The following is a 19,822-nucleotide window of genomic DNA, read 5'->3' as shown; positions in this document are numbered from 1 at the left end:
CTTTTAGTTACTTTGTTTAATTAGTTATTTTTGTAAACAAACAAAAAAACAGTCTGCAGCTCTATTATCTAGACAAATACAAGTATCGGATTGGGGACTCGGAATCGGCAGATATTTAATATTTAAATATCGGATCGGGGGCCAAAAAAGCTGATCAGGACATCCCTATTTAAAAGACTTTGAGTAAGATTACTACTATTACTGCTTGACTTAAAGGAATATTCCGGGTTCTATACAAGTTGAGCTTAATTGACAGCAATTGTGTCATTGTTGATCAACACAAATAATTATTTCGACTTGTTTCTCCTTTTCTTTAAAAAATTCAAAAATGTAACTTCCAGTGAGTCACTTACAATGGAATTGAATGAGGCAGAAGGCAGAAATGTGAAACTTATAATTTTATAAAAGCACAATTCTTCTGTTAAATGTGGTAAATTATTTGAGCTGTAAAGTTGTTTAAAATGTAATTTTTACAGTAATTTTAGGGTTTATTGACATTACATCATCATGGAAATGAAGTTGTGAAATTGGCTTTAACTTTACACATAAGGTTAATAAGTGATTTTATCAAACTAAAATACACATCGCATGCCCCCGTATAAGGAAGATTCCCGAGAAATGCAAGCTTGTGGTACCACCTGTTTACTCCAGAGGGCAGTAAGTGAAACTTCAGCTGTGTGAAAACGTGCAGTTTATACAGTGAAGAAAACAACCTTCAGCAGCAACAACACAAACATGCGGAACATTCTTGCATTCAAAACACTTGATGGAGCACAAATCCGAACTAAGTGATCTCAAAATGTGTTTAAAGATTGAGTATTAAACTATATTTACCTTGTGACACAGTGACCTAAAAATTGTATGTTTATGATGCATCGCACCCGAGACGCTACACAAGCATGTCTGACGCAGCTGTTCATTGATGGGTCCTTAAACAAGCCCCCAAACTGATTGAGATATTCACTTGTGAAATGGATTGCTGTGAACTGTATGCCAATGATTAACTTATGTTCAATAATATGGTAGTAAACAATACATTGTATTCTAAAGCTGCTTTTTGTATCGTCTTCTCAATGATTAACTCTTCTGCCACAAGAATGTAATGCATTTTACTTATCTGATATTTTATATATATATATATATATATATATATATATATATATATATATATATATATATATATATATATATATATCTCATCATGGAAATGAAGTTGTGAAATTGGCTTAAAATGTGTATATATATATATATATATATATATATATATATACATACACATACACATACACATATATATATATATATATATATATATATATATATATATATATATATATATATATATATATATATATATATATATATATATATATATATATATATATATATATATATATATATATATATATATATATATACATACATATATATATATATATATACATACACACACATATATATATATGTGTGTGTGTGTGTGTGTGTGTGTGTGTATATATATACTCATTATAAAACTCATATTGTTTACGTCTTTTGGCTATACTTTTGAAATAGTATTTTAACTTTACGAATTGGTCCCCATTCACTTTCATTGTAAGTGCTTAACTTTTTTTGAAGAAAAGTATTGGCAAGTGTAAAAGGATCAATGGAAAGGAGGAGGGGAGAACCGGCTTGATAATATAAATAATAGTTTAATGATAAACTTAAAAGAAGACACAAACACACACATGACGGACACATGTCCGCTAACGATCTCTCTCTCCGGCACGATCCCCTGCAGTCGACCTTTAAACTTCAGAGGCTTGATTAGCCTAATACGGGACCGGGTGTGTATGATCACGACCCGGCCCCGCCCTCCGCCCTGCCACAGCAAGTTAAATAAATGTTTGTTGTAATCAATATAATGCCACAAATGCTGTTGATTGAGCTTAATTTATACTGAACCTGGAATATTCCTTTAAATTACTAACATTTACATTAGTAATAGCTAACAACGTTCAAAAGGCAAAATATTGGAGTAAAATTTAAATGCAATTGAAAAATTTGACAAGAGCATGAGAGCTGGGTGTTTAGAGAGAGAGAGAGAGAGAGAGAGAGAGATATCAGAGTTGGTGTCATGTCACCCTCCCGTTATACCTGTTACCAATCCAGCGACAATGTCTCCTGCTCATTCGCTTCTCAAATGTGCCTGAAGCCTTTGAAATGCTTTGGAGCAATCTAGCCAATTCGGCATGTGCCTGCTGACAACAACTTGTGTGTTCATTCACCCCATCCTCTCTGCTTAAACTGCTTTTTGTCCTAGAGTGCTTTGGAATAGAGAGGAAATGTGAACAAACGCAAATAGGCTGGCCCATACATTTTCTATTGTGTTTAATCTATGCCTATAGCATTAGCCAGCAGCATGATTTTCTGCCTGTGCTTGTAGGTGGATCCTTGACTGGAGCTGGGTTCTTTGCTGGTGTAATGAATGTTATGTTCATGTGCAGGGTTGGGCATTTAGATGTTTTTCGAATAATGTTAAAATTTGTGTAGGCTTAAGTGTTAATGTTTCTTTGAAGGTCTGATGTTTGAAATGGTTGGGATGTCCAGTCCATTATCCAGTGTTAAACAGCAAAGTCGGTTCTTTGGGAAGCAAAAGATGTCTTTTCAGAGTTATTCTGGTGAGGACAGGGTGGGTCCTTAGATCTTAACAGTGTTCCCATGGTCATGGAATTACATCAATCAGCCACAAAATTAAAACCACCTGCCTAATATTGTGTAGGTCCCCCTCGTGCCACCAAAACAGCCCCAACCCGCATCTTAGAATAACATTCTGAGATGCTATTCTTCACACCACAATTGTTCAGAGCGGTGATCTGAGTCCATAAACTTTGCCAGTCGAACCGTCTGGCCATTCTCTGTTGACTTCTCTCATCAACAAGGCATTTCCGTCCACAGAACTGCTGCTCACCGGATATTTTTTTGTTTTTGGCACTATTCAGAGTAAATTCTAGAGACTGTTGTGTGTGAAAATCCCAAGAGATCAGCAGTTACAGAAATCCTCAAACCAGCTCCTCTGGCACCAACAATCATCCATGTGATTATCTAATCAGCCAATCGTGTGGCAGTAGTGCAGTGCATAATATCATGCAGATATGGGTCAGGAGCTTTAGTTAGCGTTCACATCAACCATCAGAATTGGGAAAAATGTGATCTCAGTGATTTGGAGCGTGGCATGATTGTTGGTGCCAGACATGCTGGTTTGAGTATTTCTGAGCAGAGATGGGGCTGGGCGAAATGGCAAAAAAATAAAAACTCTTCAATATTAAATTTTTTCAACTCATAAATGTACTCCAACATGATTCAAATTGTATGTTCTTTATTAAATTGCAAGGCAACCTGGTTAGATAAATCCAGTTAAGTTATTTTCATTATTGGAAACAAAGGTGTGCATGCAATGAAATAATTTATCATTACAATGCCAAATGTTGGCAATAGATGCAGAACACTTGAAACACATCACAGAACAAAGCAATAATTAGCGATCTGTCTGAATCATCATGGCAAAAGGAGCAACAGATGTTTGATTCTCCCATATATAGCGTATCCATGATTTGAAAAGAAGCACCCATAACTGTCACGTAACTAGTGCTTTTTTTTATGGGCAAAATGAAAAGAAAGGAGACCGTTCATCAACATGTGCCCGCTGAGGCCAGTTATGGTCTAAAGCCGTGTATACCTGCATGATGGACAAAGCTGAGCTACCATCACATTGTGTACAATCAAACTAGGAATATTACAGCTGTCTTTAATATCAGTCTCTGTGTTGTTAACCTGTCATGTTCTGTTGGAGCGCAACACACATGTTGATCAGATTGGGAGTGGCATTAAGACAAGCACTATGAATTCTTTTTCTCTTCCTTATTCAGCCTTTGGTGGATTTACAATGTATTTAAATTTAGTGTTTGTAATATTTTTTTGCAAAGTCCCAATTTCTCGAATAAATAAGAGGAAAGGTCATAGTAACTGAGGTCAAGTACAGTTACAGTAGTTGTTCTGTTATAAGGTGGAAAGTGAGTGCTGTGTGTTCAGCAGTGTGACAGCTCAGGGTAAATGCTGTTCTTCAGCCTGGTCATGCGGGCATACAGGGCTCTGTAACACTTGCCAGACAGCAAAGGGGAGAAGATGCTGTGACCGAGGTGGGTCGGGTCTTTACAGATGTTTGTGGCTGCAGCGGGTTCTAACGATTTCTTCCAGTGTTGGAAGCTGTGAGCCAGTGATCTTCTGGGCCATTTTAATGATGTGCTGGAGGGCCTTCCTGTTCTCAGAGTTACAGCCAGGGTACCATGCTGTAATGCAATATATAATGATGGACTTAATGGCGCACCTGTAAAAGTTGACCGCAGCTGTTGTAGAAGTTGTGCTTTCTTCATGCTCCTCAGGAAAGGATGCCTCTTAAGAACTTTCTTGGCCATTGCTGTCGTGTTGTTTGTCCATGTCAGGTCTTGGCTGATATAGACTCCCAGGAATCTGAAGCTCTGAACTGCCTCCACCTATCACCATTAATGCTGAAGAGTCAGTGACCATTGTTCCTCTGTCTCCTGAAGTCCAATATCAGTTATTTTTGTTTTCTTTGAATTAAAAGCAAGGTTGTTGTCCTGACTCCAGGTTTGCAGGTTCTCAACCTCTTCTCTGTAGGCTGACTCTTTGTTGTTAGAGATCAGGCCTTTCATGGTGGTGTCGTCAGCAAACTTGATTATAATGTTGGAATCATGGATGGGTTTGTGGTCATACATGAAGAGGGAATATAGGGCTTAGCACATTGCCCTGAGGTGCTCCAGTGTTTAGTGTTATGGGGAGGAGGAGTGCTTACCCATGCTCACTGTTTGTGATCTGCTGGTAAGAAAGTCCAGAATCCAATTGCACAGGGTGTTAAAAGCAGAACTATAATCAATGAACAACATCCTGGCATTACTGTCCCACTGTTCCAAGTGAGACAGGGCAATGTGAACGGCCAGTGAGACCGTGTCCTCAGTGACCTGTTTGCCCTGGAAGCAAACTGGTATTGATCCAGGGAAGGAGGGATGTTACTTTATATGTGTCTAAAGACAAGTCGCTCGAAGCACTTCATAGATATGGGGGTCAAGGCCACTGGCCGATAATCATTCAGGGACCTGATCGCTATCTGTTTTGGAACAGGGATGATTGTAGCAGACATGAGGAAGGTGGGAACATTGCCTTGTTCCAAAGAGATGTTAAACGTGCTGGTGAACACTGCTGTCAGCTGTCCCACGCAGTGTTTCAGGACCCGTCCAGGAGCTCCATCAGGTCCAGTGGCTTTGTTGGTGTTGATGTGGCTTAGGTCTCACCTCGTGGGAGTTCAGCACCAGTACGCATGATCTCAGATTGGTGTCAGCTTGGTGATGGGTTGTTTGCTGTCCCTGTCGGACCGTGTGAAAAAGAGATTTAGATAATTTTGTACGGCTGTGTGTATGTGTGCAGTTTGAATGTAATGGTTTTACATGCAACATTGACCTCCGTGTCTCTGATCTCATGCTGGAGCCCTTCCCATTTCATTAGCATGAAGGGAACACTGAGCTCTGCTTTGGGAGTAATATCCCAGGCTTCTCTGCTCTGCAGATTAATCTAATACCTCACCACTTCACACACAACAAGCCCCCACTACTTTACTTTCTCTTTTTGCTTTCTTTTTGCATCTATTCAGTCATTCACAAAATTCACTTGTTTATTCTGTTTGAAACCCACTATAATTACTTGCACAATACCGTTTGTTATCATGGACAGGAGACTAGGTGTAACGCTTGAGCAGCAAGGCAGACGAGGAGATGCGGATCTAAACGGAATGCGGAAAAACACAAAGGAACAACCCTCAATGGGGAAAATAGAACTGAAAACTGAAAACTAAACACGAAGGAACAAGACAGAGAACTCGGGCAGGGAACACAAACCAGGCTAACAACAAACATTCAACGAACGACAAGGAGTGAACAAAAAGCAGGGCTTAAATACACAGTGAGTGATGACTGAAGGAGACACAGGTGAGAACAATGAACAAAATGGCAGTGATGATGGCAGGTGGATTCTGGGAAGTGTAGTTCTAAACAATGACAAGTGAACATGAAGGCTAAACAAGAGACAAAAGTGAAAACTAAGGAATGCAAAGGTGGCAGACAAAGGGCAACAGTGAAACAAGACAAGGAATTACTAACATAGCCCCCCCCCCCTCAAGGATCCGATACAGAAACATAAAACAAAACAAAAAGTATCCATTGACTGGGGGGGAAGCTTGTGGTGGGCAGACAGACCAAGGGGGGCAACGAAGGGCAGATAGGCAGTCCAGGGGGCAACGAAGAGCAGACAGGAAGTCCAAGGGGGCACAGAAGGCAGGCAGGAAGTCCAAGGGGGCACAGTGGGCAGGCAGGAAGTCCAAGGGGGCACAAAGGGCAGACAGGAAGTCCAAGGGGGCACAGAGGGTAGGCAGGAAGTTCAAGGGGGCACAAAGGGCAAGGACAGGTTCAGGTGGTCTGGGAGCTGGCCACCGGGCAAGGACAGGTTTGGGGGGCCTGGGAAGAGGCCACAGGACAGGGACCGGGTCAGGAGGTCTGGGGGGGAGGCCACAGGAGGGGAACAGGGTCAGGAGGCCTGGGAGGAGGCCACAGGGCAGGGACTGGGTCAGGAGGCCTGGGAAGAGGCCACAGGACGGGAACAGGGTCAGAAGGCCTGGGAGGAGGCCACAGGACAGGGACTGGGTCAGGAGGCCTGGGAGGAGGCCACAGGACAGGGACTGGGTCAGGAGGCCTGGGAAGAGGCCACAGGACAGGAACCGGGTCAGGAGGCCTGGGAAGAGGCCACAGGACAGGAACCGGGTCAGGAGGCCTGGGAGGAGGCCACAGGACAGGGACTGGGTCAGGGGCCCTGGGAGAAGGCCACAGGACAGGGGCCGGGTCAGGAGGCCTGGGAGGTTTCAGAGGCGAAGGCCTGGCAGGCTCTGTAGTCTCTGGGGGTAGAGCCGTAGGAGGCTCGGGAGGCGGAGCCGTAGGAGGCTCAGGAGGCGGAGCCATAGGAGGCGGAGCCGTAGGAGGCTCGAGGGGCGGAGCCCTAGAAAGCTCTGGAGTCTCTGGGAGCAGAGCCGTAGGAGGCTCGGGAGGCGGAGCCCTAGAAAGCTCTGGAGTCTCTGGGAGCAGAGCCGTAGGAGGCTCGGAAGGCGGAGCTCTGGAAAGCTCGGGAGGCGGAGCCGTAGGAGGCTCAGGAGGCGGAGTCAAACGAAGCGGAGCCGTAGGAGGCTCGAGGGGCGGAGCCCTAGAAAGCTCTGGAGTCTCTGGGAGCAGAGCCGTATGAGGCTCGGGAGGCGGAGCTGTAGGAGGCTCGAGAGGCGGAGCCTTAGGAGGCTCGAGAGGTGGAGCCTTAGAAAGCTCTGGAGTCTCTGGAAGCAGAGCCGTAGGAGGCTCGGGAGGTGGAGCCGTGGAAGGCTCGAGAGGCTTGGGAGGCGGAGCCCAGGAAGGCTTGAGGGGCAGAGCCCTAGAAGACTCGAGTGACTTGAGGGGCAGAGTTCTGGGAGGCTCGAGAGACTTGAGAGGTGGAGTTCTGAAAGGCTCGAGAAGCTCGAGAGGCGGAGCCCTGGAAGGCTCGAGAGGCGGAGTTCTGAAAGGCTCGAGAGGCGAAGCCCTGGGAGGCTCGGGAAGCTCGAGAGGCGGAGCCCTGGAAGACTCGAGAGGCTTGAGAGGCGGAGCCCTGGAAGGCTCGAGTGACTTGAGGGGCGGAGCCCTAGCGAGCCCGGGACGCTCGGAAGGCGGAGCCCTGGAAGGCTCGAGTGACTTGAGGGGCGGAGCCCTAGCGAGCCTGGGACGCTCGGAAGGCGGAGCTCTGGAAAGCTCGGAGGGCGGAGCTCTGGAAAGCTCGGGAGGCGGAGCTCTGGGAAGCTCGGGAGGCGGAGCTCAGGAAGCTCGGAAGGCAGAGCTCTGGAAAGCTCGGGAGGCGGAGCTCTGGAAAGCTCAGGAAGCTCGGAAGGCAGAGCTCTGGAAAGCTCAGAGGGCGGAGCTCTGGGAAGCTCTGGAGGCGGAGCTCTGGGAAGCTCTGGGGCGGAGCTCTGGAAAGCTCGGGAGGCGGAGCTCTGGAAAGCTCGGGAGGCGGAGCTCTGGAAAGCAGACCTCTGGAAAGCTTGGGAGGCGGAGCTCTGGAAAGCTCGGGAAGCTCGGAAGGCAGAGCTCTGGAAAGCTCAGAAGGCGGAGCTCTATAAAGCTCGGGAGGCGGAGCTCTGGAAAGCTCGGGAAGCTCGGAAGGCAGAGCTCTGGAAAGCTCGGGAGGCGGAGCTCTGGAAGGCTCAGGAAGCTCGGAAGGTGTTGGGTCTTGGACGGTAGAGGCCACAGGCGCTGGCTCTGGGACGGTAGAGGCTACAGGCGCTGGCTCTGGGACGGTAGGGGCTACAGGCGCTGGCTCTGGGACGGTAGGGGCTACAGGCGCTGGCTCTGGGATGGTAGAGGCTACAGGCACTGGCTCGCTGACCGTGGCAGGCGTGGGCTCTGGCTCGCTGACCGTGGCAGGCGTGGGCCCTGGCTCGCTGACCGTGGCAGGCATGGGCTCTGGCTCGAAGACCGGGGCAGGCGTGGACGGGGAGGCAGAAGCCTGTCTTCTCCTTCTCCTCCTCCGGGCGGAGGAAGTTGAGCGCGCCGGCTCTGAAGCGAACGAAGTTGGCAGCGTGTAGGTCAGGACGGGCGTGGAGAGACGAATCGTGGCGGAGAGGGGAAGTGTCCTTGTGGGAGGAGCGGTAGCATCATCCTCCAGAACTTCCACCGTCAGTGGCGATCCGCTGACTCGCAGGGTCTCCTCCACGAAACTGTAGAGTGTCCAGCCACGCTTCGCCGGCGGCAACAGTTCCCTCAGGGACTTGTTCAAGTAACCCCGGAAGAATGCCACCAGAGCATAGTCGGGGAAGTCAGAGATGTTTGCCAGCTTCAGAAACTCGTGGACGTGGTCCTCCAAAGGGCGGTCCCCCTGCTGGAGGCTAAGGAGCCGGTAATTCGCCGAATAGGCTGCTAGATCCATGTGTGGTCGTTCGTTCTGTAACGCTTGAGCAGCAAGTCAGACGAGGAGATGCGGATCTAAATGCAGTTTCACTTAAATAAAACATTTAAATATTAAATAAACAAGCAAGAAAAACACAAAGGAACAACCCTCAATGGGGAAAATAGAACTGAAAACTGAAAACTAAACACGAAGGAACAAGACAGAGAACTCAGGCAGGGAACACAAACCAGGCTAACGACAAACATTCAACGAACGACATTGAGTGAACAAAAAGCAGGGCTTAAATACACAGTGAGTGATGACTGAAGGAGACACAGGTGAGAACAATGAACAAAATGGCAGTGATGATGGCAGGTGGATTCTGGGAAGTGTAGTTCTAAACAATGACAAGTGAACACGAAGGCTAACCAAGAGACAAAAGTGAAAACTAAGGAATGCAAAGGTGGCAGACAAAGGGCAACAGTGAAACAAGACAAGGAATTCCTAACACTAGGGATGATTGTAAAAAAAAAGAATTTACAGACTACAATTAATCTACCTTCTATCTTTTTGTATAAGAAACAAATTCTAAACATTATCTAAAAGAGATTAGATAGTAATTTTAAATTAACACTCAAAGTGTTACCATTGCCCCAGTTACGTAAGGGAACACTATTTTTTAAAATATTATTGCTTTAATACTTCTTTAATCCTGAATAGTTTTCAGCCTTGTACAGTACTTATTCTTTCAGCTGTCAGGAATAATGTGTTCTTAAAACAAATCAAAGTGGGACCTAAATTATTATTTTCCGTAGCAAGTGAATCGTTTTCACTAAAATATATTGATCAGGTCTTCTAGAACATTAATTAATTAATCTTCATTACATACACTTATTTAACACTTTATTTGGAACACTGTGGTCCTAATAGTGTTCCCAACATGGTCTTCTGCCATTGGTGCCCATCCACCTCGCTGTTCGATGTGTTTTGCATTCTGAGATGTTATTCTACTCACTACAATTGTACAGGGGTTATCCAAGATACCGAAGCATTTCTGGCTGCTCGAATCAGTCTGGCCATTCTCCGTTGACCTCTCTCATCAACAAGGCATTTCCATCAGCAGAACTGATGCTCTCTGGATGTTTTTTGTTTTTGGCACCATTCTGAGTAAACTCCAGAGACTGTTGTGCATGGAAATCTCAGGAGATCAGCAGTTACAGAAATACTCAAACCAGCCCATCTGGCACCAACAATCATGCCATGGTCAAAATCACTGAGATCAAATTTTTTCCCCATTCTGATTGTTGATGTGAACATTAAAATGTTTAAAATGTTTCAAAGTGAAACGACCCCACTTCTTTTTCTCATGCAGAGAGAAATGTGTGTTTACAATTACAATTGTCCTGTTTCTCCCACTTATCATGTTTGTATCTGTGATTTTTGAGTGAGATTGTCCCAGTCTGTGATGTAGACGGACTCCTCCACTTGGTGGTTTGAGGCAGTGCGTATCAGACTACATTGTGTAGATGATCTTGTAAAATTCAGGCAGGCTTGTCCAGCTGCACTCTGCATAAGCTCCAGGGTGGCCATGGCTGTTTACGCTGTTCAAGGATAATCTTTTCATGTAGTTATAAAAAAACCTATCTGTACCTGTCATAAACTGCAAAGCCTATTTCATCTGGAAAGGTAATTTCTACCCACACAGCTGAAGTCCACCAAAAATTATTTTCTGCCCGATTATGACAACGGTGCTCATAATTTATGTAAGAAGCAGTATATTTTATGAAACTATAGACCAGATGGCTTGGTACCCAAACTATGAAACACTGCAGGCTTAGGATCAGCTCTGACTCATCCTGTGACTAAAATCAGTACAGAGGCAGAAACAAAATTCCTTAATAGCAAACACACATAATCTGCACCCGCAGAACTCCACAGAAGTACAACACCTCTCTTTCACAAATTTCTACACACACCATGACCACTGCATGTACATGTATTACATATTTTCACTAGTTTATTTATGAGTGTTTTAGCTCTCTGCAGTATCATTTTAAACTCCCCCAAATCTGCACAATTCTGCAATCTGTTCATTTGCACTCCTCTGCATTTTTTGAATGCCTGTAGTCCTACACATTTCATTTATTTTATTTTTCTCTCTCACCTCAGGTTGGGACAAGCACTCCTATGGTTACCATGGTGATGATGGACACTCCTTTTGCTCCTCAGGGACGGGCCAACCATATGGCCCAACCTTCACAACAGGCGACGTTATTGGCTGCTGTGTGAACCTCATCAATAACACATGCTTTTACACCAAGAACGGACACAGTTTAGGTAATAATTTAATAGTAATTACTATCTTATTAATTTAAATAATTATAAATCAGATGGGGAGATTGATGGCCTTTAGACCTGCCTGGTTAATCCATAAAGCTATCTATATCTTGTTTATGTAATCTCTGAATCCAGAATACTAAGCAGTTCCGAACTTTTGTTTTCCTCCAGGTGTGGCTTTCACAGACCTCCCAGTAAGTATCACAATACAGACCTCTATCAGAGGAAGAAATACTAGATCTGTTCCAAAACTTAGCTAGCTGCCTACTTAGACAGCACTTAAGGTGTCATAAGTAAAATCCAGTAAATATATTTAAAAATGGACTACAAATATTTGTGTGTGCTGTGGATTTAATGCTTATTAAAGTATCAGTAGTTAGCTTAGCAACATGCTAATGTCAAGCGCTATTGAAATCAATTGCAAGTTGAGTCTCCTGTGCATTTCCGCAGAGCAGCACTATTTGTGTGGCACATGGAGTTGCTGCCAATAAAGGGGGGTCCAAATCAGTCAATTCTGAGGTTCCATTTCAGTTAGAATGTAGACTTATGGGGCTTTTCCACTGCACGGTACAGCTCAATTTGACTCGACCCTGCTTGCTTTTTGGGGGTTTTCCACTGTGGATAGTAACTGGTACCTGGTACTTTTTTAGTACCACCTCGGTTGAGGTTCCAAGCGAACCCGAGCCAAAACTAACTGTGACTTCAAAATCCTGCAGATCACTGATTGGTCAGAGAGAATCGTCACTACCAGCGTCACAAAAGCGTCACAGCTGTAAAGTTAGCAACAGCGATAACAGTATCATTTGTTCACGTGACTTTCGAATTGTAAAAAGAAATGGCTGTGTGCAAAACCATGCCATTGTCAATAAACGAGGTGCAGACGTTCCTCTCGTTAGCGACAAATGAAATGACGTGAAATGAAAAAGACCAGACCTACCAACAGTGTAGGAAAAAGTAAAAAGAAAACGTAAGTACCTACAGAACCATCACGGACCACAACAGCCGGAGTGATTCAAATAGAAAAAAGTTAAAGTGGTTCGACCAAATGGATGCTATCTATGGCAATAGACCGTCAAACAATGGGAGGGAGAGTGTTGTTGGAGCCCACAATGGAGGATAGTACGTTAACTCTATACTCTGCTTGAAAGCTTCACTTTATTTAGTTGCCCAGCTACTGGAAAGCTTGCTTCTAAAACAACCAGGCCATTTAACTGTTACACTTGTGTAAAATCACCATGCAATAACTGCTTTATGCAGCACAATGAGCTAGTAGCTAACAGCTAGCGGACGTGTTATTGTTTATGTTCAGTAATGTTTGTGTTGCGTTTAAGATGATGTCACGGCAGTAGAGGCAGCACAACTATGACGATCAGCCTATAATCCCACCTACGTTGTGGCGGCACTAAACTGCAGTGGAAAAGCAAGCTCAGAAAAGTAAAGCGAGTCGAGTCGAACCGTAACATGCCGTGGAAAAGTGCCATTAGAAGGTAACTTCCCACTGTATTTTGAGAGTAGATCGCAAGGCTGCTCATTAGGTTTTGGAACAGAGCTTTTTTTCTTCTTATAATACTTTTACCGATACATCATCATCAGCTTTTGTCAGACTTACATCTTTATACAAATTTGTAATTTTCGGGCCAACTGTGGAACTTTGCATTGCAGCAATTCACATGTTACTGTCTTAGGAAAAATCACTTGTGTTGTAGCATTATTCATTTGTAAATCGCTTTGCATATGTAAGCTTAATCTCCTGTCAATCAACTCGAGAGCACACATGCGCATTAGCTATATGAGATGGTATAATTGCATTTTTAGTGTAATCTGATGTAAAAAAACAGTTTATTATACCAGTTGTGACGGAACGACATGTCCTTCCCGTGGATCAATGTCGCCTCGCATGATGGAGCTTGCATGATCCCAATGAAGAGCCTCATCACCGCTACCTTTAAACACAGAGCACGCCTCTCCTCGGGAGACTGGTCTTAACCTGTGGGCATCTGTACAGGTCCTGGAACAGAGCGGGGAGGGTCCGGTGCGAGTTAGATGCGTCACCGGACATGCACCCCGGTACCCAGGTGCGAGTTGGATCACGTGTCATGGCCAACGGGCCAGGATGCTGGGCCGCTATTCACCTCAAGTGTCGAGGCCCAGGGAAGCTGGACCGCTCGAGTGAAGCCACACAGGGTTATCAGATTTGACTGATTATATGAAATTTGTTCTTTTATCGTAATCTTTACCAACTGCTTTGGAGATTTCGGTCTTTCCCCATTCAAGTAGATTGGAGATGAACTTTCATGCCACTTGTTTACATACAAATAGCTGTGAAAACTGCCCAAGAACGTTACAAATTGATTGGACTGGACTGATTTACCTTGAAAAAGAGACTTTTGTTGAAAGGATCCAGAAATACTTCTGGACCGTTCTAAATCATTTGTTTGTGTTTACATTCTTGAAATGGTCTATAGTGTGATTAATTATACTGCAGCTTCAGTGGAGCCATTGCCAATTGTGCTGTAAATTACTGTTGAGAGATGAAGATTTGGAGATGTGGTGCTAGACCTACTAATATATATATATATATATATGAGCACGAGTACTCGGACGAGGCAGCAATGATCGATCATGAAAACGATGGTGATCATGCATGATGTGACTTTTCACGTAATTCGAAATTCAATGACAATTAACTGACAACTAAACACAAACGTGTCAAAGAGGGAGTTTATTTTTTAATTTTGATATTGATTACTTTGTGATTTTGAGGGGTACATTGATTGTCAGAGATGTCTCATAGCAACCAAACCGATATACGACACTGCAATGCTATCATTGCGAGAATCAGAAGAGAGTGTAATTAATAGTGTTTTGAGCACCTGTCACTGCAAAACATTTGTTAAACATGTTTTATTATCATTTAATGTAAGAACTTTGACTCGTTAATGGATAAAAATGAATTAAAAATGAATGTTTGTCACTGACTGCAAACCTCCCTGCTCTGGGTGCCGACATGTTTGCGTGATGTAACACACATCTGCATCTCGACGAAATGGGATTTGAAGATTACTGCAAGACTTTTCAAGTTAGAAGTCTGACACAAAGTGTCATTCCGTTGAACTTTCCCCAATTGAAAGGTGGAAATATTAGACTCTCCAATTTGAATGGAATGCTTCAGGAATCTCCACAGCAACAACAGGAGCAAATAATTAGACACACACACAAACCAGGCATGGGGCAATGGACACAATGCACTGAAGCAACGCATGTATAGCAGGCGAGTGTTTCAAACTGCTAGGTAGAGCGCAGCTAAATGGAACAGAATGCAGCATCTTCAAAACTGAGCTTCAACATAACATGCTTATTAAAAACGTGATGGTTATGGCGTCTCTTGTTTAGCCAACCATGGTTTGAAAATAGATGGTTCAGACATTAAAAAAAAAAACTGGTGTGCTGTTACTATGATTACTACGGTAACCTGAATGAAGAAAAGACAGACACGTGTTGTGCACATTCTTTCATTGAGTTGGGCAGCGAATCTTCACATAATGACAAAATATGATGCATTATATTTTGATTATGCAATCTTTTGTACATTTTGTTACAGATTATTTTATAGCAGCCTATAATAAGGATCCTATTTGTGGACTTCAGTTCAGCCTTCAATACCATCATGCCTGATCTTCTCTCAACCAAACTGACCCAGCTCTCCGTGCCAACCACAATCTGTCGGTGGATCAACAGATAGGCAGCAGCTAGTGAGACTAGGGAAAATCACATCTGGGACCCTGACTATTAGCGCTGGTGCTCCTCAGGGATGTGTTCTCTCTCCAATACTTTTCTCCCTGTACATGAATGACTGCACTGCAAAGGACCCCACTGTCAAGCTCCTGAAGTTTGCAGATGACACCACGATCATCGGCGACGGTGAGGAGTCTGCATACAGATGGGAGTTTGAACAGCTGGCTGTCTTGCGTGGTCACAACAACCTTGAGCTGAACACACTCAAAAGAGTGGAGATGATAGTGGACTTCAGGAGAAATCCCCCCCCACCCCCACCCCTTCCTGAACAGCACTGTGGCAGCAGTGGAGTCATTCAGGATCCTGGGCTCTACCATCTTTCAGGACGGGGACACTGAAGTGGGACACCCACATAGACTCCATTGTGAAGAAGGCTCGCCAGCTGAGGAAGTTCAACCTGCCACTGGAACTGTTGACTCAGTTCTAGTAAGCCATCATTGAGTATGTCCTGTGTACATATATAACTGTCTGGTTTGGTTCAACCACCAAATCAGACAGAAGGAAACTACAACGGACAGTCATGACATGCTGAGAGGATTATGTGTGCCCCCCTGCCCACAGTTCTAGAACTGTACGTCTCCAGAGTAATGAAATGTGCAGGTAGAATCACTCTGGACCCCACACACTGCCCACTCCCTTTTTGAACTGTTCCCTGTGGCTGGCGCTACAGAGCACTCAGCGCTACGATAACCAGGCACAAGACCAGTTTTTACCCTCAGACCATTTACCACATGAACAATTAAACTGCCTTCAGGACTCACATAGTGCAATAATGTAAATACATTTCTCATGTACTTATGTAAATTCACTCATATTTAATTAAATAGCCGTGCTTACCCCTACCTTGCACATTTGCCACTTGCACATGTACATACGCCATTCTATGTTATATGTCCTATTATGTGTATGTCTATTTATACTCTTACCTTGTTTTATATTCTGTGTCTTACTGTAATGTTCTGTGTGCACTTGCTTGTTTGTCCTATCACCAAAACAAATTCCTTATGTACGTGATCACACATGGCAATAAAGCTCATTCTGATTCTGATTCTAATAATGAATAGATGATACACTGGAACAAGAAGATGCAATGCAGCAGCCAAAGACATTTGTCAGATATATTATTAGATTATGTACATGTAATTGCCCCTCGAGTACTCAACGAGTACTTAGTCCAAGTACTTAAGTAGATAAAATTACCAAAATGCCCATCCCTGATATATATATGTGTGTGCCACATCTCACTAGTTTTTAGTGTCTCTAGTGATAAGCGCTGCTTTTCAGGACGCTGTGTCAAGTTAAACGTAGTTTGAAACTTTAAAAACTTTTTTTTGTGTGTCTTGAGATGCCTGCATTTTGTTGTGCTCTGTCAAACTTTTAATTAGTACAATAGCCACCAGAGTTGCGTTGTTACGTTCACACACAAGATTAATTGCAGGTTTTTTTTTATTGCGTAAATTAATACATTAAACCATGAGCCCTAATAAAAACACTGGTGGAATAATGTACAGATTTTGCTGTTTCAGAAGCAGATTGGTACTTTCATTTACCAAAGTGGCATTCAACTGATCACAAAGTATAGTCAGGACATTACTGATGTAAAAAACAGCACCATCACTTTTTGAAAAAAGTCATTTTTGATCAAATCTAGACAGGCCCCATTTACAGCAGCCATCACTCCAACACCTTATCCTTGAGTAATCATGCTAAATTGGTACAAGTAAATCACTTGCCATTATATCAAACATAGTTGAAAGCTATTTGGTTCATTCAATTAATCTTAACATTGTCTTTGTGTTTGTTTTTGAGTTGCCACAGTATGCAATAGACTGGCATGTCTTAAGGTCAATATTAGGTCAAAAATGGCAAAAAAGAAACAGCTTTCTCTAGAAACTCATCAGTCAATCATTGTTTTGAGGAATGAAAGCTTGAAATTGCCAAAAAACTGAAGATTTCATATAAAGATTTACACTACTGTCTTCAAAGACAAAGGACAACTGGCTTTATCAAGGACAGAAAGAGATGTGGAAGACCAGATGTTCAACTAAACAAGAGGATAAGTACATCAGAGTCTCTAGTTTGAGAAACAGACGCCTCACATGTCCTCAGCTGACAGATTCATTGAATTCTACCCGCTCAACACCAGTTTCATGTACAACAGTAAAGAGAAGACTCGGGTGCAGGTCTTATGGGAATAATTGCAAAGAAAAAGACACTTTTGAAACAGAAAAACAAAAAGAAAAGTTTAGAGTGGGCAAAGAAACGCAGACATTGGACAACAGATAATTGGAAAAGAGTGTTATGGATCTTAAACCCTTTGAGCTTTTGTGGGATCAGCTAGACTGTAAGGTGTATGAGAAGTGCTCGACAAAACAGCCACATCTATGGCAAGTGCTACAGGAAGTGTGGGGTGAATTGTCACCTGAGCATCTGGACAAACTGACAGCTAGAATGCCAAGGATCTGCAAAGCTGTTATTGCTGCACATGGTGAATTTTTTTTATAAGAACTCTTTGAAGTAGTTTAAGAATGTTTTTCAAATTGTAATAGTAATTTTTCACATTATTAATGTATTTACTGTACATTGTGATCAGTTGTATGCCACTTTGGTGAATAAAAAATGTATTTCCATAAGAGCAAAATCTCTACTTTTGGCCGCCAGTGTATACACTCACTTAGCACTTAATTAGGAACGCTATGGTACTAACAAAGTGCCCGACTTGGTCTTCATATTGAATGGTTTGACTTGTTGTCCATTCAGAGATGCTATTATGCTATTCTGCTATTCTGCTTTAAAGAGTGGTTATCGCATCCTTTCTGTCAGCTCGAACCAGTCTGGCCATTCTACGTTGACTTATATCATCAACAAGGTGTTTCCGTCTGCAAGAACTGCCACTCACTGAATATTTTTTGTTTTTGACACCATTCTGAGTAAATAGAGAATGTTGTGTGTGAAAATCACAGGATATCAGCAGTTACAGAAATACTCAAACCAGCCCATCTGGCACCAACAATCATGAATTTTATATCGGCAGCTAAATCATTGAGCAGTTATCATGAGTATTGAATATATCACCCAGTCCTACCTCTAAATAATCTCTTTTCTCTATCAACTCTGTTTTTCTTCTTCTTTGTCTCTAATTTTAGCCCAACCTGTACCCCACAGTAGGGCTGCAGACTCCTGGAGAGATAGTAGATGCTAACTTTGGACAACAGCCTTTTGTGTTTGACATTGAGGATTACATGAGCGAATGGAGGGCCAAGATCCACAGCATGATCGCCCGCTTCCCCATCGGAGAGAGACTGGGAGATTGGCAGGCAGTGCTGCAAAAGTGAGCAGCCTCATATCACTTCCTGAAAATGTGCTTTGTAAACACGTGGACTTTTTGAAAAGCTCAGTGAAGTTTACTCCACACTTCGCTTGCATATTGTAACTTTGTCATGATGGCTTGTTCTTGATACATTAACGAATGTTGCTTCTTGCCGTGCTAACTTTTTTATGTTGATATCTGCAGCATGGTGTCCAGCTACCTGGTCCATCATGGTTATTGTGCCACAGCAATGGCCTTTGCCAGAGCCACAGAGACTATGATCCAAGAGGACCAAACCTCAATAAAAAACAGACAAAGTGAGAATCTACATTCATTCAAAGTCAAATAGTTTAGCCTGTGTGTGTGTGTGTGTGTGTGTGTGTGTGTGTGTGTGTGTGTGTGTGTGTGTGTGTGTGTGTGTGTGTGTGTGTGTGTGTGTGTGTGTGTGTGTGTGTGTGTGTGTGTGAGCGTGTATTTATCACTTTGTGGGGACCAAATGTCCCCATAAGGATAGTAAAACCCGAAATGTTTGACCTTGTGGGGACATTTTGTCGGTCCCCATGAAGAAAACAGCTTATAAATCATACTAAATTATGTTTTTTGAAAATTTAAAAATGCAGAAAGTTTTCTGTGAGGGTTAGGTTTAGGGGTAGGGTTAGGTTTAGGGGATAGAATATAAAGTTTGTACAGTATAAAAACCATTATGTCTATGGAAAGTCCCCATAAAACATGGAAACACAACATGCGTGTGTGTGTGTGTGTGTGTGTGTCTTGTACGAGTTGAATATAGAGCAGCAATATTGTATTTATATAATTAGTAATGAGTTAAACAGATCTCCCAATGTCTTCTGTGGATTGGGTAGGAAAATATAGCTGTTATGGGGAACTTAAAAATTCTACTGGATAAGCAAACATTTCTTTTCTTCAGCTGTAGACTGAATATGAATATTCATACTTGTCTGTAAGGGTGAAGTCAAAAAACATAATTTTTTGTGTGCCTCTAAGTTATGATTTAATCAACATACTGAATGTTTGATGTTCACTTTGTAGTTATCAGAACGTTTTATCTTGCATTGGCAACAACCAAAGGAAGTTTTATTAAAGCTGAAGTATGTATCTTTTTCAGTGTTAAAATACTTTCTTATATCCTAGCTTAATATGCAGAGACAACTATAATTAAGCCATTCATAGGTTATTTTTCTGGAAAACTGTAAACACTGTCTCGGTGCCGCTATAAAACTTCCTGTGTTTGCTTGTAGCATCCTTCTTAGACCTGCCCCAACAACATTACTGAACCAATGCAGTGAGTTTGGGGTGGGACTATCTGACTGTTTGAACAACTGCAGACAAGGGGTGCGTTCAGAAAGCTGTTTTGAA

The 19,822-nt window shown here is 43.0% G+C and overlaps 1 protein-coding gene across 6 annotated transcripts in view; it reads left to right on the top strand.

Moving 5' to 3' along the window:
• The window catches only part of ranbp10 (RAN binding protein 10), a 54,781-nt gene that overhangs the window by 20,951 nt on the left and 14,008 nt on the right, over positions 1-19,822 (top strand). For all 6 annotated transcript variants that reach the window (XR_007972785.1, XR_007972784.1, XR_007972783.1 and 3 more), the window contains exons 4-7: positions 11,173-11,340; positions 11,512-11,534; positions 18,282-18,466; positions 18,650-18,762. Coding sequence is in view for 3 of the 6 variants with exons in the window: in XM_052152548.1 (XP_052008508.1) it covers positions 11,173-11,340; positions 11,512-11,534; positions 18,282-18,466; positions 18,650-18,762 (489 nt within the window). In the remaining 3 variants the exon portion in view is untranslated. The remainder of the gene's footprint in view (positions 1-11,172; positions 11,341-11,511; positions 11,535-18,281; positions 18,467-18,649; positions 18,763-19,822) is intronic.

Source organism: Xyrauchen texanus, chromosome 21, assembly GCF_025860055.1.
Source record: "Xyrauchen texanus isolate HMW12.3.18 chromosome 21, RBS_HiC_50CHRs, whole genome shotgun sequence".
Taxonomy (NCBI): Eukaryota; Metazoa; Chordata; class Actinopteri; order Cypriniformes; family Catostomidae; genus Xyrauchen; species Xyrauchen texanus.
The sequence above is the reverse complement of the archived record's forward strand: the minus strand, read 5'-3'. Positions and strand labels throughout refer to the sequence as shown.